Source organism: Crocodylus porosus, unplaced genomic scaffold (genome assembly GCF_001723895.1).
Source record: "Crocodylus porosus isolate Cpor-Errol unplaced genomic scaffold, CroPor_comp1, whole genome shotgun sequence".
NCBI classification, from domain to species: Eukaryota; Metazoa; Chordata; order Crocodylia; family Crocodylidae; genus Crocodylus; species Crocodylus porosus.
The window spans coordinates 23,931,188-23,954,383 of NW_017728912.1; the positions used below are offsets into that span (position 1 = coordinate 23,931,188).

General features: G+C 44.2%; 2 protein-coding genes across 7 annotated transcripts; both read left to right on the forward strand.

The window, feature by feature from the left end:
- The first annotated feature begins 3,515 nt into the window (after positions 1-3,515).
- Positions 3,516-6,033, forward strand: LOC109309302 (sulfotransferase family cytosolic 1B member 1-like). The gene is made up of 5 exons (XM_019533965.1): positions 3,516-3,528; positions 4,056-4,150; positions 5,017-5,197; positions 5,699-5,768; positions 5,965-6,033. Exons 1-5 carry the CDS (start codon positions 3,516-3,518, stop codon positions 5,975-5,977), a joined length of 372 nt encoding a protein of 123 aa, XP_019389510.1. The 3' UTR covers positions 5,978-6,033.
- Positions 6,034-12,160: 6,127 nt separating this feature from the next.
- Positions 12,161-21,674, forward strand: LOC109309433 (sulfotransferase family cytosolic 1B member 1-like). 6 transcript variants are annotated; one of them, XM_019534185.1, is made up of 8 exons: positions 12,260-12,333; positions 14,439-14,587; positions 15,100-15,228; positions 15,496-15,593; positions 16,541-16,667; positions 17,488-17,582; positions 19,072-19,252; positions 20,743-21,674. In XM_019534185.1, the coding sequence occupies exons 2-8, from the start codon at positions 14,440-14,442 to the stop codon at positions 20,853-20,855; spliced, it is 891 nt and encodes a 296-aa protein (XP_019389730.1). In that variant the 5' UTR covers positions 12,260-12,333; position 14,439; the 3' UTR covers positions 20,856-21,674. The 6 variants fall into 6 exon arrangements, with proteins under 6 accessions (XP_019389728.1, XP_019389730.1, XP_019389729.1 ...); XM_019534184.1 differs by lacking the exon at positions 12,260-12,333 and adding an exon at positions 12,340-12,480; XM_019534186.1 differs by lacking the exon at positions 12,260-12,333 and adding an exon at positions 14,297-14,344 and having other exon boundaries at positions 19,072-19,268; positions 20,743-20,850.
- Positions 21,675-23,196: the final 1,522 nt, after the last annotated feature.

Below are 23,196 nucleotides of genomic sequence, written 5' to 3' on the forward strand. Positions count from 1 at the left end.
CCTCCAATCAGAGGCCAGGCATCTTGATGTGAGGCCGGGCTCCGGGAAGGTCAAGACCCCTAGTAGGCATAGAGCAGTGCTGCCAGTGGTGGCTGTGTGGCAGCATTCCTGCCTACCATGTAGGAGATCTGAGTTCAAGCTCCTGCTGAGGTGACTTGGGGTAAGCAAGCTAACAAGAAGCAAATCTTCTTGCAGTGGAAAGGGGCCATTGTGTTTTCCCCCCTTGCTCCCCTCCAGGTACCAAGGCCTTATATTTCCTTGTCATTTGACATTTTGCATTTTGTGCTCTTTGTATATTTCACCAACCCGTATTATTTGTTCTGCTGTTTGTGTTTTATATTTTGTTAACCCTGTTTTGTCAGTGATTGTAAGTGTCTAACCTTTGTTGAATCCTGCCCCCTTGGGGTGTTGTAGTGTCCACTATACTCTCTGATTTATGCCTGTTATGTTCCCAGTATGAAAAGGTGTATGGTTAAGTGCCCATTAGTGGTCTGGCTCTGCTCTGTAGGGGGAGGAGAGTCCCTACACCTCCCACAGCACTTGCGCACCTGCTTTGATCCCTTCAACTGGAGGGGGGGTACCTCTTGGAGTACTGCCTGGGTTACACCTGTATGACATGGCCCTCTCTCCTCTCAGGTGAGTCTTACGGACCCAAGTAACTATAGGCCCATAAGCCTCACCTTGGTCCTCAGAAGATCTTGGAGAAAATCATCAAGGAACACATCTGTGGGGGGCAAGCAGGGGAGATCATGCTCAGAAGCAATCAGCATGGGTTCATCAAAGGCAGCTCCTGCCTGACCAACCTGATTGCCTTTTATGTACGTTATAATTACTGGAATGCGGTCATTACCATGCTCCAGCAGACTCAATTATTCTGCTCAATTAATTTGCCACGCACATGATCAGAGGGCAGGAGAACAGGCCTTATGATGAGAGGCTGAGAGCCATGGTACTTTTCTGCCTGGAAAAGCGCAGGCTCAGGGGGGACCTGGTGGCTGTCTGTAAGTATATAAGGGCTATACTTCAGGATCTGGGGGAATGCCTGTTCACCAGAGTGTCCCAAGGGATGACAAGGTCAAAAGGTCACAAACTCCTCCATGACCGTTTCAGGCTGAACATAAGAAAGAATTTCTTTACTGTCTGAGCCCCCAAGGTCTGGAACAGACTGCCACCAGAGGTGGTGCAAGCACCTTCTCTGGACTCCTTTAAGAGACATTTGGATGTTTATCTTGCTGGGATCCTTTGACCCCAGCTGACTTCCTGCCCCTTGAGCAGGGGGCTGGACTCAGTGATCTTCTGAGGTCCCTTCCAGCCATAATGTCTATGAAATCTATTAAATCTATGAGTCTGCACTGACACACTGTAATTACAGCGCTTTGGAGTAGTCTCACATGTATGCGTATTCACACATGCATCTTCTCACACTGACTTCTGCCTTTTGCTAGGAATATTTGTGCTGGGTCCTTTAAATATATTCTGTATGTCTTTGGAAATTCAGGGCCTCCTCTCAGACTAGCGATTTTAGTAGTTTTCATCCAATTGTTGCTCCTCTTCACAATAAGATTCCCCTACATAAGAATCTGCACATCAGGGAATCTACTGGCTCAGATGTTCTATGAGTAAAACCTAAGGGCCAAGTCTCAGCCCTTAGTGGCCTGACTTGATTGTTACCTGTCAGCTTTGTGTTCCTGAGGGAGCCCTGGCACCCAGCTTGCTGAATTTACAAAGGACTTTTTCTATTTCCCCCCACCCCCACACACACCTTATCTAACCAGAACTAAGCAGAAGAAAAGTTTAAAAGGCATCTCAGGACATACATTCCCTGGTCCCAGTATGGGAGGCCTATTTAAACTTGATTGACTAAAACTCAGTTGCCACATTAGGGAATGCTGAGGCAAAAGACCGAGTCAGGTGGGGTATGGGCAACGTTTGAACAATGGTTAAATGTTCATCACAGCGTCCAGCCCTTTGGAGCCCTGACCACAAATGCTGTCATACTTTTCCCGGGATGACTGGTGGAAGTCATCTCCACAAAGTTTATGAACTCTCCAAGTAAGCCCCTTAAGTATGCTAAAAGCCTACAGTAAGATCTGAAAGTCATGCTAAGCTGAGGCTTATTCACAACAGGTAAAATACAAAACACTGATGCTGACTTCACAGCACAAGCATAGCTAGGCCATCTGAGAAGAAACAATGTGGTATCCCTTCCAGTATATCCTCTGTATTCATAATAATTTCAAGCTGGCTCCTAGGTGTCTGGTTACTCCTTAAAACTTTATGTTTTTCCTGGTTGTTAATCAGTTTCTCAAGATGTTCCAAACCAGATAACCCCTTGTCACTGAAAAAGGAAATTCATTTAAATTGAAACTGTTTATGTAACAGAATTTTCCCTGTCAATTATGGCTTGGGATCCCCTTGATTTACACAATTAAAAGAATGCTTTGAAGAGGCTGGCCTAAGGGTATAAGAAACCTGTAAAGCAGCAAACAGTGTGCTTCAAGAGAGAAAAATCTCTCTAACACCATCTGCTGCTGTTCTTGAGAAGCTGGGAGAAACGGATCATCTCTTTTGGTTACCTGTTTAACTTTCAACAATCGTGCGAGGAACTTTGCTTATCAACAAATCACCTGGGTGCCTTGGTATGGTGAGATCCCAGCTCTCACTCTCTCCTTGTCTTTTTCCCTCGTTCTCTCTTTTTCTTTTTCTCTCTAGGGATAGCTTTCTGAACCTAAATTTTATTAGTTAATCTTAAGTTACGTTTCCCCAAATACTCAATTAAACCAGAGTAATATTGTAGTTGTTTTTGTTTGTTTTTTCTTGCATGTCTATTATTACTAGTACCATTATAAATTTCATATACTTAGCAATAAATAACTTTTATAGTCAAACTGGTGATAACGGGGGATATTTTTCCTTCTCTACTTCCCCTTCCCTACTTGCTCTGCAGCAACACTTCTTTCACCTAAGCTAAAGATCCGTGTGAAGCCCCAAAATACTGTGGGGTCCACTCATCAAGAGGCTACCACTGCTAAGACAGTTAGAGCAAAAGATTGGGACGTGTTGAGTTTAAAACACATAAGGGGATCAGCCTGTATAGGCTGATTGACTCAGTTTGGCTCAGACGTGCCCTAATGAACTGACAAGGGTGTCAGCTGGACATCCAGCCTGATTCAGAGGTATTCTGTTCACCTGTGTGCTTGTGTCTGACTGCATTTTATTGTTACCTTAATGAACTGATTCCTGGCATATGAGGGTGTCAGCCTGTACATGCTGATCAACCCAGCTGGGTCAGGCATGTCACATTAATCTGTGCATGTGTTTATGTATTTGACTGATTTGGTGGCTGGCGGAACCCAGACCCATTGAGTCCTGCAAGATAGCTTCATTGGGGGTGAGGACTCGCAGAAGAGAGAGATACAGCTCCGTATAGAAACACAAGTAACACAAGCAGCACATTGATAGAATTACCAAGACCCTAGAAATGTAACCCTAATAAATGAGCACACCCAAAAGTGATGGGCAAATCTGGTAACATGATGGGAGTTATGTTGATTTATACCAGCTCAGAATCTGGCCCATTTGATTTCAGTGCATTTTTCCTGATTCATATCACTTGGCATTCTGGTCAATTGACCACCAGGAGGGATTCCAGTTTACACCAGCTGAGTGTTTAACCCAGGGACTTTGATAAGAGTCATGTTGATATACAGCATCTGTGGAACTTGCCACTTAACTTCAATGCAGCTACCCCAGTTTACACCAGTTGGTAATCTGACCCTAAATTGTATCTATGCAATATTTGGTTACTATCTAGTTTCTGTTCCAGCCATGGATGAATACATACAGATTTCAATCTGACACTGGAACCAGCAAAACAAAGAACTTGGCCCAATATGTACAAATGAACAGCACTAGCTGTTTGGGTACAGATTTCCATTTGGTTTCAGATATATGTGGTCACCATGAACTTCAGCAGATTTGCACCAGTGTAGAACATGTCCCTCATTATCCAATACACTTCCTCTGATGATATCTGCATATCTCTCCAAATGCAGTTGCTTATGAGTTCTGGTATGACCATGTGAAAGGCTGGTGGGAGAAGAAGCAGGACCACCCCATTCCCTACTTGTTCTATGAGGATATGAAAGAGGTGAGCAGGCAACAAGACCCTTTTGAAGAGCAGTATGCCTACTATCCTGGGAAAACCTGTCTGTGGGTATATGCAAGTCTATTTTCAGCAGGGATCTGGGTTTTCTGTTTGCCGTGGAAAAAAGCAGTAAAAACTGGATGTTCCCATTTTAAGGAGAAAAACCTGTATTTTCTCTTTTTAAGGAGAAAAACTCAGATTTTCTCCTTTAAAGGAGAAAAATGCAGGAAAAGGTGGGTTTCCCCTTGCAGACGGGAGTTCCCCATGGTGAAGGAGGGAGTTGGGCAGGGCTGAGTCAAGGGGCATGTGGCCCAGGGCCATGTGTAGCCACTGAGCTCAGGCGTGGAGCAAGACAGAGCTGCAGGCGGCTCATCTGGTGAGCGCAGTGGAAGGCTGGCTCCCCAGCACTGCGTGCACTCTCAGGGGGCTTGGAGAAATTTCCCAGCCCCTCCTTCAATAGCAGAGCTGGGGCTAGGAGCTGCCGAGGCGGGGGGCATTGTCCCAGACTGGGATCTGTGCTCAAAGACCTCTTTGGAATCAGGCAGCTTCCAGGGGAGGGGGTTGTTCTCCTATTTCTTGCTGCCTGGGCTGCCCAAGAGCAAATTTGCTCCCAGTCAGCTGCCTCCATGCTGTCACAACCATGCAGTTAATTTACAGGTAGCAAATTAACTCCGCAGTTGACTAACTGACTGAGCACTAAGTGTTGGTACATGTAGACAGTGATACTTTACTGCACAGTCAATTAGGCAACTGCACGGTAAAGCATCTTGTGTAAATGTAGATGTGCCCACTGTTCACCTGACTGGGTGATCAACTGGGTCCACCCACACCCTGTCTGTATGAAGTACTGCCTGTCTGTCTTCCTGTAGGACCCAAAGTGTGAAATTCGGAAGGTGATGCAATTCCTGGGGAAGGACCTGACGGAGGAGGTTCTGGATAGGATTGTCTATCACACATCATTTGATATGATGAAGGAGAATCCCGCCACCAATTATAAGATGGCTCCTGGTTTCCTGGTTGAACAAGGATATTCCCCTTTCATGCGCAAAAGTGAACATATGTGAGAGCATGAGCACACATCATTTTCTCTTTAGTTAGCATTAGAAGTTGTTTTCCCATCTGGTTTTCTTTTCTACACTGCTTTGAAAGGTGGCTCTTTATTTCTCCCCCACCATTAAATAATTATTTGATAAAGTGTACCAATAACATAGACAATAGGGAGCTGAAACTAGGCCTCCTACTTCCCAGAGGAGTACCTATCACACTCAACTGCCAAGTAAGAATACCTTGTTTTTTCTCCTTCTAGTTCTAGGATTCTTACATACCTTTCCACTCAATAGTTTAGCTTTAATAGAAGGTTAGAAAGAACAAAGCAGCCCAGACCACTTTCTTGGGAAGAGAGAGACATGAGTACAGCCTCCCAACAGCTAACATAAGCCTAGAACCCTAGTCTCTTATTTCAAGGACAGGAGCTAATGCCATTAGGCTGTTTGCTGTGATCAGTTAAGCTGTTATTTATCAGTTACTAGGTCTGTTTTTTCTGTGTCTAAGGAATTGGGGACTTAAAGGCCTTTCTGGGTGCTGAAGAATGGAGTGAAATTCCAGCGGAGCTGAGGTGGAGGTAGAGGTCTAAAGAACATACTTATCTCAGTGTTGCTGGGGCTGCTGTTGGCTTTTCATGGAAGAGTGTCACTGAGGGCTGAGCCAACTGCTTCCTCAGTCAGCAAGGCTGTGCTTTATTACAGTTTTCTCTACCAAAAGATTCTTTGCTTCACGTGTTTCCTTATGTTTCTTTTATTGTCTCTTTCTCATTTTAGGGATTACTGGTGACTGGAAGAATCACTTTACTGTGGCCCAGAATGAGAGATTCAATGCAAACTATGAGAGGAAGATGGCTGGGACCACCCTGCGGTTCCAAACAGAGGTCTGATGTATCTGGATTCTGTGTGTCAGGATGTTCATCCAAACCAGAGCTACATGGGACTTTCTATGACAACAATTTTTCTTTTTCCTCCTCCTTCCTTGAAAAACCAAAGGTCAGACTCTAGGAAATGTCTCCATCCCAGTGGCAGGCACCAATATGTTGTGACTCTGGGAAATGGGAATTTCTTTGAAGAGTCTGGGATTCTTTTAGAATGTCCTAAGTAGGAGTATGAGTAGGCTCATACTCTAGTTAGCTTCCATATAAATACATCCTATATTACCTCACCCCTTGTTGATTACTGGACTGTATTCTGGCCAGCCTCACTTTGGGCATGGACCTAGGCTTTGGGTATGGTGATAAATGGAGATCCTGGTTTTCTGTGTTTTAAAAAAAATCCCCAATTTTTGGTTAAAAAAGTAACCCCAAATCCACATTTTTCCATGATTAAAATGAACCATCACTCTATCTATCTATCTATCTATCTATCTGTGTGTGGGGGGGTATATAGTTTGTGTGTAGGGGGTTCATTTAAATCACAGAAAAATATGGATTTGGGGTTATATTTTTTAACGGAAAACTGGGGATTGTTTCTTAAATCAGAGAAAACCAGGTTCCCTAGTGATGAAGTAGCCATCACTGGGGCACATGTGGCTGACCTCCTCACCCCTATTGTTTATTCTGCTAATCACCCACTCAGTCCTTCTTTACAGTTGTTACTGCAGGGTGTGTCTACACTGTAAAACAAAGATCTGACTGTACATGTACTATCTTAATCTGGTCACTAGGAGTAAGAACAACAGCAGTAACACAGCAACACAGACTTTAATACCTGCTACAGCCAGAATCACTGGAAGGCTTGTGCTCTGGTTGCTACTGTGCCAATGCCATGGCATTTGCCCTGCTGTTACTTGTGCCAGCTAGTACATGCTACATCCAGGCCTTCCTTTTGCTAGGTAGACATATCCCCAGGATTGACCTGTACTAGCTGTTGGAAAGGAGGAGCAAATAAAGAGGCTTCCACAAAAAGGCTGGGTAAAGAAGCCAGTTGTCATTACTGGGAAGAGACCCAAGTTTCACTGAAGGACATCACCAAACCCTCAGTGAGATGAAGTCAAACACTTGCTAGACAAGATGTTGGCTGCTTGCATTCATCTCAGGATTTCCTGCCCCTTCTACACTGCATGCTTTTACTTTCCTAAGTGGGTCAACAGGTGAAAAGGTCTTTTCTTGCAGAAGGTTCTGGAAGGGACATCGCTGTACATGCACATACCTCACGGTACTGAAATTTGATCAGGCTACATGGGGTCAGGAAGGAGATGAAATTTAAACCTGGAGTGGGTGGGTGGTGGGGGTTGCGAAGAAACTAATGTGAATGACATGTGTGTAACAGCAGAAGGAACCGGGGGGCAGTCTGCAGAGTTGTGCTGACTATTAATTTGGACTGCATCTCTCAGAAACCCCCAAGGGCTGGGGAGAAAGAGAAGAAGGAAGAGGAAGCTTGTGGCAGGAGCAAGGGGAAGAGAACAGCGTGCTCATGGCACCTGGTCAGCCCTATGCAGAGGAGCGCAGTGGAGCTGGAGATCTCACTGGCTTGGTCAGCCAGGACTGTGGACTGAAGGATCTGGACTCACACTGGGGGGCTGCTGTAGGCTGCTGTTTGAGTCCTCTAGGGACTAAAGGATTGCTTGGGGACACCTCTAAAAATTTCCCTTGGGGAAATTCAGGTGCTGGGCACTTTTACATGTGCTTTGTGGTTTGCAGGGGGTGCTTTAATTAGAGCGGCTCTCAGAGCCACTCTAATTAAAGTGCCACAGCGTCTTGTGTATCAGCATCCTTTACTGTCTGAACCCCCCAGGTCTGGAATAGACTGCCTCCAGAGGTGGTTCAAGCACCTACTTTGAATGCCTTCAAGAGAAAATTGGATGCTTATCTTGCTGGGATCCTATGACCCCTGCTGACTTCCTGCCCCTGGGACAGGGGTCTGGACTCAATGATCTTCTCAGGTCCCTTCCAGCCGTAATGTTTATGAGATCTATGAAATCTATGAAATCCTCACGTTTCAAAATGGTGGCAGTGGTGCTTGAACTAAAGCTCATTTGATGCACTTCAGTTAAAACATTCCCAACACCATTTTGATGCGCAGGGATGCTGATACAAGGAATGTGGAGGCTGGCTTTAGTGTGGTCATTACCATGCCACAGCAGACTTAATTAATCAAGTCAACTCTGACATGCTGTAATTACAGTGCATCAGAGCAGCCTCACAGCACATCTACAGGCACCATATGTTACCAAGTGCTAATGTTTCTTTACCTTTGACCTGTTCCCTCCTTTTGGCCCCTTGGCTTATGACCCTAACCCCTTGTTATATGAGATTTTATTGCTTACTGGCACTTTCTGTGTAGATGCAAACAAATTCCTGTCAGTAAAACATTGTAGCATACACCAGGACCATATGGCTCTAAAGTCCACATCCAGTAGATCCTTGTACTTGTTACACAGGCATAGGCATGGTGTGGGTTTTCAGTAGTGGGTCTACCTAAATCACAGGGGGACTTTTCATGGTTTGATCATGGCATAAAGTTCTTATTCTACGGTCATTTTGTGGCAGCCCTGCCCCTTGGCTCTGATCAGTGGAGAGGCCCAAATGGGAAAGAGGGATGAGGAGGCAGCCACCATCTTGAATGCTGACTGCCCTTGGTGGAACCCCATTACTGAACGCTGGAGAGGTCACAGTGGGATAGGAGGTGTGAAAAGGCATCAGTCAACTTGTCTGCTGCCTTTCATTACACCCTGCCAGCCAGCGCCTTCCCTTCCAAGCAGTGAGGACAGCTGGTTCCCACTGGTGAGCCAGTTTTTTATTTTTATGAAGATAGAAAAACAGATAGATAGATAGACAGATAGATAGATAGATCCATTTTTCAAAACATATAGCATATTCCGTTCTCCCACCAGAGGAAATCATACCAGTGCTGATATCTATCTATCTATCTATCTCTTTTTGGGCATGCAAGTGAAATGTGCCACCAACTTTAATCCAGAAAAAAAGTGTGCTCCAGGTATCAAAAGTTTGGGAAATATTGTAATAAACACTTAAATGATCTTTGTGCCTCATATTCATTTCCCATGGTACAGATGCACTTGACTTCATTATGGGAGTGATGCTGACAGTGTCTAAAGAGAACTGATTTATTTATATAAAAAATTAAAGTGTAAAGAAATTAATAGACTCTGCAGTTGTAGGAGGCTATGGATCCTAGCTGGAGGTTGATTTCTAGATAGCTCAGTGATTCTCAAACAGGGTGCTGCAGCACTCCACTGTACCTTGAAATCCTGTCAAGGGTGCTGTGGGGTGCCAGCACTGTTAGGTGTACAAACATGTATAACCCAGGCGGTACTCCAAGAGGTACCCCCTTTCCAGTTGAAGGGATCGGAGCAGGTGCACAAGCGCTGTGGGAGGCGTAGGGACTCTCCTCCCCCTATAGAGCAGAGCCAGGCCACCAATGGGGACTTAACCATGTACCTTTTAATGAGAGAACAGTACTGGGAACATTAGAGGCATAAACCAGGGGGTATAGGGGACACTACAACACCCAGAGGGGGCAGGATTCAACAAAAGTTAGCTTTACTTATTACTTAATCACACTGGTGACTCATGTTCATTTTGGAGCTGACTACAACTCCAAGATCCCTCTCCTCAGTATGGTACTTCTCAGGCTATAGGAGTGCTGATGACTCTTTTTCCCTGGGTCCAACACATGGCACTTACCTTAAAGTTTCTACCTTGTTTATCTTTCTGTTCCCACATTTCCCCAGCCTGTCATCTAGCTTGTGGGCCTCCCCACAAAGTTTTGTGATGTCTTCAAGCTTGGACAGGGTGCTTTCGACTTCCTCACTGAAGTCACCGAGGAAGATATTGAACAGTACACCAGTCACAGGACAGAGCCTTAGGGGACTCCACTGCCTACTTTTCTCTAGGTCAAAACCAACCAGTCCACTACCACTCTCTGGGTGAGTGCCATAAGTCAACTGAAAATGTAGGCTTGTCCAAGATTTGAACCTAGGACCTCTTACACCCAAAGCAAGAAACATATCCTTAGACCAACAAGCCAATTACATACCAATGATAAAACCACTCTGCCTGGATGTGGTTTGTCTGAGTTCTTCCCACCAGGTAAAGGCTTTATTATTTTTCTGTAGTCAAAAAATGAGTGAAAACTAAGAACTGGAATTTTCTGATGGGTGCCTTGGATCTAACAAGGGGTGCTTTGAAAAGGTTGAGAACCACTGAGAGAGATGATACTTGGGCCAAAGAAGATTTGGTGAGTTCTGTTCAAGTTCCCCTCAATGTGCTATAAGGACCCTTCCAACCTGAAGGCCTTTTAGAGCATTGCTTCCTCTAACATCTATTTAGGATGCCAGCTTAGAGGGGACACCAATGGCCCCTCCTCCCAGGAGTCTTTGCCACAGCAGGTGCAGCTCGGCGCTGCTCAGTCCTAGGAACTGGGCCGGTGCAGACCCTGCACCCAGGAATGTATTTGGGGATAGGAGGGTAGAATGGTGCCCACCTCTATGAAGACTTTTCCATGGAAGATGCAGCCCTGTGCCCTTGATGGGGAAGGAAGAAAAAACAGGGCAAGAAGAGGGACCCCAGGGAGCCTGTGTCACTGCCTGTTTCTCAGCCGCACCAGCTGGAGTCTTCACTTCTCCAGGAGTAGCCACAGCAGCAGCAGCTGCTGTCCCATCAGGTTACACTCTGTTCCCCCTCCGTCCCCACAGCTCACCAGTGATCAGTATAATCCTCTCCTCCCCCTCCCCCATGATCCCAGTGCTGAAAAAGATCACTATGCCTCTGGGCTCTGGATGACATCTGAAGGGTCTGCAGATCCAAGCTATCCACATCATCGTGAAGCATGCCATGTCATCAGCAACTCTTTTCCCAGCCCAGACATCTCTCCTAGCTCCAACTGTGGCAGACAGAGAAGCGTCTCTCAGACAGGCTGACGCTGAGCCACTGACTGCGGTCAGTGTTGGTACAGTGAAAGCCATGTAAATGACAAGAAATTGGCAGCCATTTCTGATCGGACCTGGGTTTAATACTTAGCTTATGGCAAGGCATACTGGTTAGCTGAGTTCTGTATTAGGTAGATTGTCCAGATGACCTTGAAACACATATCAACCCAAGTAATGCATATTTGATATGGACCTTCTGAAGAGTTCAAAACTCAGAAGATTGCTTTTAAAACCATGGGGTTTAAATTTAAAACCTTGGGGTTTAAAGAACTGCTGAGTTCTGTTTATTTGCTGTCGGTTTCCCTGTCATGCTTTCAAAGTTTCCTTTGTGACCAATTAAACTGGCTACTTTGTTTTTGAATGAGAGCTGGGATTCTCACATCATTGCATAGCCTTGTCATCATGGAAGTTCAGGCAAGGTAAGTAGCACTGCTGAGAGAGCACGCCGTTTAACTCACCCTGATACTAACTAGTATACTCACAATCCCATGCAAATATGGCTTTAGTGGTTCCGGTTTGGGAAGGACTTTGTATAGAGCAGTGCAGTGTATGAAGGCACAGATGCCTGGCATAATAAGACATGGCTTCAGTTCATATTAAATATCTAGGAGAAAAACTGAGTTAGACCTAACATGTTTTACCCCAGAGATTTCAGGATTTGCCAGAACCAGCCACTGCTTTGAGTTCACACTCAATGGAAAGATCAGCTCTAAGAACCAGATGCAGCTAGTACATCCACAGCTAGTACATCTTCTCCTTGAAACTCTTTCACGTACCCTGCACAGACGCACCAGCCTACAAGCTGCACATCTGACTTGGACTCCTACTACATTCATCACTCCCAACAGTCTCTGGGAAAAGATGATGTCCTTTTAGTTATGTAATGTGACCTGCAACAGCCCCCATGGTTCCCCAGAGAAAACATACACTCCTCACCCCTCAACTTGGAGCAGCCTTGAAAACATAGTGAGTCCAGCTTTTGCTTTTTCTCAGCTGAACTCATTTGACAGCTGCCTGACAAGCTGGATTTGTTCCTTGCTGGCCCTCAGCCCAACTTTTCTTTATTCCTAGGCTCCTCCTATTCTAACCCATGGCTTATGTAACTGCGACCTTTTGTTTCCTTGGCTGTGCTCCAAAGAATTTCTTGCTGTTCCTAAGGACCTCCCCAATCCCTCCCTCTCCTTGTACTTACTGCTTTGCACACAGCTTTTCTTTCTCCCTGAGAGGAACACCACTGGAAGAAGATAAAGGTAACTGAGAAGCTTTGACAGTCTGCACTGCTGTTGCCAGAAGTTTGCCATCTCTGCTGTCACTAGACTGAAGAGCAGAGAAGTCCTCTGAGCAGCATCTCCTGGAGAGGTGGGGTCTAAACCCAGGAGGAGGCCTGGGCTTTTAGGGTAAAATATGAGATTGAATATTCTGGTGTTGAAAGCCTGCACAGCACAGTCTCTGGACTTTGTAAGGGGAGCTGGGTGCCCAGGGGAAGGAGATGAGCGTGTCATAAAATGGATTTGTCAGACAGAAGGGGTTTTATACTTTGTTTTGCAATGTAGTCTGGAGCATCTGGTTCGGTCAGAGTTGTGGGGTCCAAGCTGATGTTTTGGGAAAGGGGCCAGGACTATATGAATTTTCTGCTGATTTATGTGAATTTAAGATTCAAAATGGTGAATTGGTTCCTAATTTCTAGCATCTGTCTCTCTTTCTCTGTCTCTCTCTATTTGACTTTATTTGCTCAGGAGCTTCTACACTCTGGTATTTTTTGACCAGAAGAGAAACTATTCTTTATTTACTCTTTTCAGGGAAAATAAGTCCTGCTTGTTGCTGTCATTTACAGATTTCAGGAGACGATAAGAGTTTACATAGCTGATCATTCGAGAGTGTTTCAAAGGCAGCTCTTGACCCATTACACAGATATCTGCCTACAGGTTCAGCTGTAGTTATCACTAATTTTCATCAGTGTGGTTTCCCTACTAATAGTTGCTTATTAACATTCGTTTTGCAATGAGGGAAGGGAAGTACTGTGTGTTCTTCTGATCATATTCCTTATAGTCTTTCTGCACTGCTCATGACATCTGCATAGCTAATCATTTTATTATTGACCCATTCTGGGTGCAGAAAATAGAATGTGATATGTTAAATTACAGCAGAGAATTTAGCTTTATTGGCTGTTTGGTTATTCTTTATTTACAAATTAGTAATCATTCTGAAACTTGAATTACATAATCTGTAGTGAGATTTTTTTCACTAAAAAGTACTGTCATTCATTTTCCCTCAGTGAAAGCACTAAGAAGCAACCTGCACAAAGTAAAGCTATCTCTTGTAAGAAGTGCTGTTATACCACTGCAGACAGATTTTTCATTTAGGGAGGATTTGCAACCCATTGCATGGGCAAAGGGTTGCTGAATGAAGGATCAACTGTGAAGCCCTCTACTTTGGCTTTCACTTAAAAAAGTGGAGTTCACTTCATCTGTGGTCTAAGCAGCTGATCAGAGAAATGGCACCTTTTGAAATAAAAACCACAGCAAAGAGATGGTGCACCTCTGCAGTTCTATCCAGCTGTTCATTATAGCTGTGCATACCAAGAGCTAGTTTGCAAACCTGCATCTTCACAGAGGGGTGGGGAAACTAACCTTAAGATCAGAGATTGTGTTATAGTAAATAATTTGTGCTACTTCTACCCAGGTAGTATCTGAGAACTTCACTTAATTCACAGCCCCACTGGGCTGTACACAAGAGTTTATGATCTACATTAGGACACATAGGAAAACAGACTCCAGGTCTTCTGAGTCCCAGTCTTGTACCTTTACCATATGGTTACCTTCTTAGTAACCATAATTTATACCCTAGATTATTTACACTTGACCTCTACCACAGAAGAACACCCAATGGGTTCAGCCTCTTGCAGTGATTGGTTCCTTTGCCCCTTTCCAGCCTTTAGAAATGGTTACCTTGGCACTGTGGAAAAAGTGCTATTATTTTATTGTGTGAGAAAGGCTGTTTGCTTTTGACAAGGGAGACCTGAAAAAGATTGTATCAAATAAATTAAAGGGTAAGAAAGCTGAACGATGGCCTCTTTCATATGGCATTGTAATGAAAAACTGGAGTTAAAAAATATGGTGTAGCATGGAAATGCCATTGCTGCGCCTGCTTTTAATAGCTGAGTGCACACACACACACAAAACCAGTGAGAGCAGGGATGGGCAATTGACTGCAATAAAAGAAGTGCCTTACCATGCTCCTCTCAGCATTTGGAAATACTGGGTAGATGAATAATAATCTCACCTAGCTGCTCTCCCTTCTTGTTTCTGTTCTGATTACACTCTGGTTACATCCTATTACATTTTACCCCTTGCAGGATGTCTCATTTAGAAAGTTACATTCGGCAGGACTGGCGGCTAGTCCACGACATCCCAATGGTCTATGCATTTTCTTTCAATTGGGAAAGGATCGACAACTTCCAGAGCAGGCCTGAGGACATTGTGATAGCCACATACCCCAAATCTGGTGAGTTATCATGGCTTTAATGGTTATGAGCCAAAGCAGCATGTGAAGCCTGGTGCTGGAAATGTTGACGGATATGCCTTCAAGCCCCACCTGGTTCTCAATTTGAGAGAGAAAACCAGCTCCACTGATTCACAGCTGCTGCTAGTGTTAATATGTCAGAGCCTCTCCAGTGTGATGTGTAGCACCCTCCTCGCCAATCAACCATTAGAATCCACCCCATTCACTTGGACCCTGGACTCATCTGTATTGCCCATGGTGCTTTCCCAGGGTGACTGTTTGAGAATGCCGTACATCAAGCTGTAGTGTTTTCTGACAAACTAATGAGATCTCATCACTCCCCACCCTCAAGCTAATACATGAGAAGCAGCCAGAATACAAAAGATACTAGCTCTGGACTAAATGATCATGACTGCGGTTGTTTAGGATGGCTGAGACAGGATCGGGGCCTCTCTATTTCTGAATAGGTGAGCCATATACTTGACTGACATTTTCTTCTCATGTCTGGCTTCCAGGCACCACATGGATCAGTGAAATTGTGGACATGATTCTGAGCAATGGCAATGCTGAAAAATGCAAGCGTGATGCAATTGTCAACAGAGTGCCCATGCTGGAATTTGCTGCCCCTGGAGAAATGCCAGCAGGTAAGTCTGGCATTAGTGCTGCAGGAGTGCAAACACATGGATCAGCGACTTGATGCAGACTTACAGGTTAGGAGAGGAAAGGTAGGTTTGTAGATAAAGCACTGGTCTGGAGATGTGGGTTCAGCTCTTCACCTTCAGTGAGACATTTGCTTCAGTCCCTTCTGAAAATGTATTTTAAGCTACTCAGTCACTGAGGTGCCTTTGAAAATGTTACCTTTACTGCTGTGTCTCTACTCAGGAATTATCTTTTGAAATTCTACTTCACAGGTACAGAGCAACTGTCGAAGATGCCATCTCCTCGCTTGGTGAAGACCCATATCCCAGTCCATCTTCTTCCCAAGTCCTTCTGGGAGAATGGCTGCAAGGTAACCAGCTGCAGTAATCTCAGGCCTACTAGAGAAAAGGCTGATGGGAGTATACTGTGATTCCCTGGATCACCGCATTGTTTTCATCAGAGTTTCCCAGACTTCCCCAAAGGTGGAATATGATTCCAAAAGTGCTACTCAGTTCCCCATTCTGTCCTGATGCAAACGCTGAAGTATAGTCCAGCTCCCTCCTCCTGAGCCATGGTAGCTCTTCAGGTCAAGTTGAAGTACTAGCAGAAGCAGCATATGTTTGATGCTAAAAGGAACAGGTATGACTCTGGGGCTGCCTCTACACGAGATACTTACTGCTCAGTAGCTCATTACTACTGAACAGTAGCATCGTGGGGCATGAATTGTAACAAGCTACTGCGCAATAGTAATGAACTACTGTGCAGTCAGCATCACCATGAAGCCATGTGGGGATGATACTGTGTAGTAATGCCAGTTACTGCAGACATTTAGTACTTGGATATGCTTGGGATGTGGGTTGGGTGTACAATCTAGATGCTGGCTGCTGCATTGAAGAGAAAGTTTATCCCACTGGGGTTGATGTGGTTTCTGCCTTTCAGAGCCAAGGGCTACTGAGTTACAAAGACAGAAATGTATGTTTTTGCTTTACCCCCAGAACAAAAAGAGAGGCAGAGAAGAGATAACCCTAAGAGCACAGAAGAATGCAATAGAAAAACTCGGATGAAAGCCAGGATTAGCTGCTTTCAGTCCTGTGCCCAGTCCTTGACACTATGGAGCCCTGCCTCAGTGTTCAGCGGCACCCTCACACTTGATGGCCTTTGTTGGGGCCAAGAGCCACAGCTGAGATATCCCTGGCAGTCGGGCTGGGATTCTGACAGAAGCCTAAGGGTTCCAAAAGAGGGTCCTTTGACAATCCACTTCTAGAGGCCTTGTAAGTCACAGAGGCAACACTGATTCTTCTCCTCTCCCTGCCCCAGGTGATCTATGTCGCCCGGAATGCCAAGGATGTAGCTGTCTCCTTTTACCACTTTGACCTGATGAACAAGATGCATCCACACCCTGGGAGTTGGGAAGAATACCTTGAGAAATACATGGAGGGCAAAGGTAAGACTGATGTCTGTCATGAATTTGTGCTCCCAGATGATTAAACTGCTATTTCTTGAAATGTAAAGGAAAGGGACTTGCAGCTGTAGGTGAATTGCCCAGATGAGCTTCTGCTTCTTGCTAGAAATATCCACGCTGCATGCTTTAAGCATTCCTTTGATTCCCTAGGAATTTGAGGGGATCTGAGGAAGAGAATGTTCTTCCTATAACAGTTGGTTTGAATAGCCTTCATTCAATCTTTGCTTCCCTTCACAGAACACAATTTCAGGGGAATCCATATACCAGGGGATACACTGACTCAGATGTTTTATGAGTACAACCTAAGGGCAGAGTCTTAGCTACTGTAAATCAGCATAGCTACACTGACTTGACAGGACCCAGGGTCATTTATACCAGCTGAGAAGTTGGCCCATTTGATTTCAATGTGGTCTTACTAATTTGTACCTATAGATTAAAATGAAAGGATGCCACTCAAGGATTTAGCTCCATGGACCTGACTCATTATGCACCAACATCAGCCAGAGACAAAAGCTAAGTTGTAGTCACACAATATTAGTTACTATCTAGTTTCTGTTCTAGTCATGGAAAAATAGATAAGGATTATAATCTGACTGGAGCCAGCAAGGCAATGAACTTGCCTGAATGTGTGCAAATGAGCAGAACTGGGCATTTCTGTAGACTCCAGATTTACACATGGTTTTGGATATATGTGTACACGATGAACTTCAACAGTTACTCCAGCAGACAGTTTGCCCTCTCCCCCACCCCTTAATATACTCTTTCTTTAATGGTATTTGAATACCTCTGTCTCCAAGTGTAGTTGCTTTTGGTTCCTGGTATGACCACGTGAAAGGCTGGTGGGAGAAGAGGCAGGACCATCCCATTCTCTACTTGTTCTATGAGGACATGAAAGAGGTGAGAGGGCAACTATAACCCTTCCAAAGAGCAGTGTGCCTGCTATCCTGGGATAACTTGTCTGTGGGTGTGGTCATGTTCCTCATGGGTAAAAGAGTCAGGTGATATAAATGCTTTGGTCAGTGTTAATATCACGCCCAATCTGTGAGCCTACATCTGAACGTCTTCCACACTTACTCTCTTTCCTTTAGAAGGGTTTCTAAGAAAAGAAGGGATTGTGGTATGGATCAGATTCTGTACAGCAGGAGGAGGCAGGAGGCCATCATGTTGGGAGAAAAGGTGAACAGACACATGCTTTCTAACTTGAGTACTAATATGCACCCATTACTGTGTAATTTTGAAAATATCCATTTCACATATGTGACCTAGAGAAGCATGATTATCTCATTTAGAACTGAGGCACACAAAGAGAGAGGCTGCCTAGAACATCTCAAAGGAACTGAAGTGCAGGTAGGACAAGTGTCTCCTTTAGGAAGTGGCAGGAAGAACAGTGGGAAGTTGAGGAAGGATTGGAATAAGGGGAGGGGGATTGTTCTTGAAGGGCATCACTCTTCACTCTATCCCCAATTCAGACCTTTGACAAGGATCTGAAAGGGTACAGTTATTTTTGTTTTCTTCATTTTCACTGCGTATCTCCTAGTATTAGCTGTGAAAGCAATTGGAAACACTGAAATACTCCCCAGAAGGTTTCTCCAGTGGCATTTCCAATAAAGTAGAAAGCAGGTAGTACTGAAACCTCATAGAAGTCTACTCCTGCTAAGATTTCCATATCAAAGTGATTGGGATAGGTATCCATGGGTAGGGTACACCCTTGAACTCGTGATTAATCGTTGTAAGATTTGTACTCCCCATTTAAAAGTGCCTGATTCTGAGGGTATACTGGAGTTGGCTCTCAAAACTTAATCCCTGGGCTTCTGCAATACTTTGGTGTTAAAGAACAGATCCTCATCTGGTTGATGATCTCACCCTATGAGTTCTGGTGCTGGGTGGGGAAGATAAGGATGGAACCAGGCACCCTCCAAAATGGCCATCTGCAACACTGTCTAACTAAAGCAAGGGTACTGTTGAATGAAAAACCAACTGTGATCTCTCTCTCTTGTTCCCCCCCATATACACATAAACTATATTAAAAGAACATTACTGAGGGTGCGAACTCAACCAATCAAAAGCTAGGAAATGTCAATGCTCATGCAATATTGCCTATGCAATGTGCTAACTCTGGAGATGGAGAAATGGAATGGCTATGCCAGCTGTTAGTTTCCTTTTTTCTTATTTTGAAGAGGGTGCAGGAGTTGGGTACAAGGTTGATTAGGTGTCTTTATGAATGGCTTGTTTGGACACCACAGAACATTTTAGGTTGCTAGCATCCCGAGGAAGTCCTAGGTTCCCTTTGCCTTCTGGTTTGGTGACACTGATGATCACCTGACTGTGTGAGCAGTTAGGTCCCACCACACCCTCTCTGAATGAAGCACTGCCTGTCTTTCTGTAGGACCCAAAGCGTGAAATTCGGAAGGTGATGCAGTTCCTGGGGAAGGACCTGATGGAGGAGGTTCTGGATAGTATTGTTCATCACACATCCTTTGAAGTAATGAAGGAGAACCTCAGCACTAATTACAGGATGGTCCCAAGTGCCCTGATGGACCAAGCCATTTCCCCCTTCATGCGCAAAGGTGAAGATATGCATGGGTACCACAACCCTTTATTTGCTTCAGTTGTCATAGGAAGATGCTTTCCCATCTAGTCCTCCTTCCTGCACTGCCTGGGAAGGTGGATGTGTTTTTATCTGGTCCATCTTCACTGGCTTTTAAGAAACAAACTGGTGACACTTCTGGTTCCTAATGAAGAAGAGCTGGTATCCATAAATTTTATGACATTAGGCACTAATTTGCAATCCCTTTCTCATCAGAGACATAGAGAAATGAATGGGTGTGGTCACCTAACCATACTCTGTCTGCTTAGTCCATGATGTTTCATGGATGAAGGAGATACAGCCAGTTTTTCAAGAGGGCTCTGCTCCCAGATAGGCACCTACACTAACTGGATGGATTTTTCAGATGTGTGCTGCATGCAGCTATTCCCTCAGAGTGAAAAATATTGATCAAAGTCTGGTTGCTTTCTACAGACAGCTAAACAGGAGTTCAGTTCTCTAAAAAAACGTGCTGGTAGAACTGCAGGTCTCTGTCTGGTATCTGTGTCAAGAACCATATTCACTAGAAAAAGAAAAAAAAGTATGTGGGCCAAAGTCTCAAGGGGAGTCATCTGAGAAAGCTAAAAAGACAGGACAAATGGGAGGGGAGGTGAAGGAGAAGTGCAGAATAGGGAGAGGATAATGGAGGGCAAACCTTTTGGAAGAGAGACCATTTACCACTCTGTGGATGGATGTTGCATATGACTCCCCGTTCCTGATTGGTCCCAGTAATAATAATAATAATATAAGGACCATACTAATTCTACTCCTCATATCATTCACAAAGCTGAGAAGAAATCATTTCCATAACAAAACTACATATGAAACAATCAATATAAAATGCATGCTAGTTGGGGAGATTATTACAATTTCCAGTATAAGTCAAATGATCAGGAGTCTGTGTTACACATTTGCTTTCTCTGGCTTTTGCCTAAAGCTCCCAAAGTATTTAAAAAAAATTGCAAACTTGATCTCTATGATATTTTAATCAATCAATTTCTGAATGACTTCTTTCCAGTTCAAAGCTAATTGTTAGAAAATCTTTTGATGAAAAAAATCACTGTAAAAATATCTACCAGAAATACTGGGATTTTACTCGATGACCTCTGTCCATAGAATATGGGGAAAAAAACTTAAGCTGTAAGACTGAAAGGCAGATTGCTCAGCACCATCTGGGAACAGGCCCGTGTTAAACTTTTATCGGATTAGTGCTCCATTTAGTGAGCTACAGCTCTGGGCCTGGTGTATGGAATATTGTGGCTATTGTGTCTGTTCAATAGCCCTAGAGTTAGATTTCCCTCTCAGTTACAGCTGTGTAAATCTGTTGGGCTACATAGAAGAGTGCCACTGAGGGCAGAACCAAGCCCTTCCTCAATCCATTAATTTCTGCTCTATTGCAGTTTCCTACACCAGCAGATCCTTTGGCTTATGTGGGCCTCTGTTGTTTCCTTCATTGTCTCTTTCTCATCTCAGGGATTGCTGGTGACTGGAAGAATCACTTTACTGTGGCCCAGAATGAGAGATTCAATGCAGACTATGAAAGGAAGATGGCTGGGACCACCCTGCGGTTCCGAACAGAGGTCTGATGTACCTGGATGCTCAAGGTCGTGAAGCTAATCCATGGTTCTCCGGAGTTTCCTGTGGCATCAGCTTTTTTTTAATTTTCCCTCCTTCTTCCTTGAAAAGATGGGCTGTAGACTTGGAAATGCACCTGGATGTAATGACACTGAGAAGTGGGAAATTGTTCTGAGTGTCTGGGATTCCTTATATGAGCTCTGAATAGCCAAAAGTCTCATTCCCTAACTACCTCCCATGAAAACACATCTGGTTTTGTCCGTAAATTTTAAGCACTGCAATACTAGCCTGGACAGTTTCACTGTGAGCTTGGACCCAGATTCAGATTTGACAACGAAGTAACATAGGCACACGGGGGCTGATTTATGGCATCAGAATCATAGTTGGAAGGGAGCTTATAGGTCATCTGCTCCAACCCCCTGCACAAATGCAGGAATGCTATTTCTAAATCATCCCTGTCCAATGTGTATCCGGCCTCCTTCTGAAAACCTCCAGTGAAGAAGATTGCACAGCTTTCAACCACTACAGTGTGTTCCACCAACACTGTAAAGCAGTAACTGGGGAACTGCAGTTGACAGAGATCTTGGTTGGTCCTTCACAGCTTCTTCCACAGGGTATGTTTACACTGGAAAAATGATGATAGATGAATTTAGAAATACACTTAACAACCATACTAAAGATCCAGGAACATGGGCTTTAACACATGGCAGCAATTGGAGCATGGGCCCCTGGTCTCTGTAGAGTTTGTATTCTCCAGAATGGTGAAGTCCCTGCTAAAACATTTGCATTGCCACTGTTACCAGGTTAAATTAGCGTGTGCAATAACCAGACTTTAATTTTGCAGTGTATTCATGTCCCCAGGCTCCTTCTATAGAAGCAGGTGAAAAGGAGACAAAAACCTAGAAACCTTGACAGAGGTATCTAAACCAACAAGGATGGGAAAAGGAGACTGAAGCTATTACTGGAAAGTGAACCAAGACTCACCCAGAGGACTAAAGCCTCCAGTGAGGTGAAGTCTGTCACTCACTCAACAGATATTACAAGGAGGGGAATGGGAAGGGAGCAAAAACTAGGTGTTTGAGTAGCTTGGTGGCTAGGCGGTTCTGGGGAGAGGAAATTAAGAACAATGGAAGGTGGTGGCATTGTCTGGAGAAATAAATTCGCTTGACTTCGAAGTTCATTAATTTAACTATACTTTAGTTGATGATCTCTGTCCACAGAATATGGGAAAAACAACTTAAGCTGTGAGACTGAAAGGCAGATTGGCTTATCTTACATGTAGCACCTAGTAGGACTGGAGGGTGCTCAGCACCACCTGGGAATGGGCCTATGTTGAGCTTTTATTCAATTAGTGCTCCAGAGGAGCACTAGAAATAAATTCTCTTGTCAAGAGAAATAAATTCTCTTGACTTCCAAGTTCATTCATTTAACTATACAACATTCATTAAGTATGGTAATTTCCACAGGGACAGTAGACTCATAAAAGGGACTGTGAGATGGACCGCTTCTTCTCTTTTAAGTACCTCATCTTGTGATCCAGTTTGCAGCCCCTCTCTGAAATCACCACTCCATTCTTGATCCAATATATGGTACTGCAGGACTAGATTTTGCAAACCTCACCTAAATGTAGTAGCATTTACTCATCTGAGGAAGTTATTCTTACCAGGTTCTGTTCCCAGTCCACTTCCGTGGTGTTTGACATATCTCATTCATCAGTGTTAGTAACAGCTCCTACTTGTGGCTTCTTCTAAAATTCTCTCCCCCAAGGTGAATATCTGCAAGCAGGTGTGGCGTGTGTGTGTTTTGTTTCTGTGTGTGTCCTATTTTTGGCTTCTAAGATTCTCTCCCCCAAGGCAAACGTGCAAGTGTGTGTGTGTGTGGTCTCTGTCCTACTTGCAGCTTCTTCTTAAATTCTCTCAACAACGGTGAATATCTGCAAGTGTGTGTGTGTGTTGTCTGTGTCTGTGGTGTGTCCCCTATTTGTTGCTTCTAAAATTCTCTCCCCCAAAGTGAATATCTGCAAGTGTGTGTGTGTTTATGGTGTGTGTGTCCTACTCGTAGATTCTTCTAAAATTCTCTCCCCCAAAGCAAATATCTGCATGTGTGTGTGTCTATGCGCGTGTGGTACGTCCTATTTGTGGCTTCTTCTAAAATTTTCTCCCCCAAGGCGAATATCTGCAAGTATGTGTGTCTATGAGAGAGAAGGAGGTAGGGATACTACAGGACATTTATAAGTGCTACTCAACATGAGAGAGGACTGCCGAATCACATCTGTAACTTTTTCTCATACTAAGAATTTCTTACTGTGAATGTTGAACAGATGACTGGAAAATAACATGTTTTTATTACAGG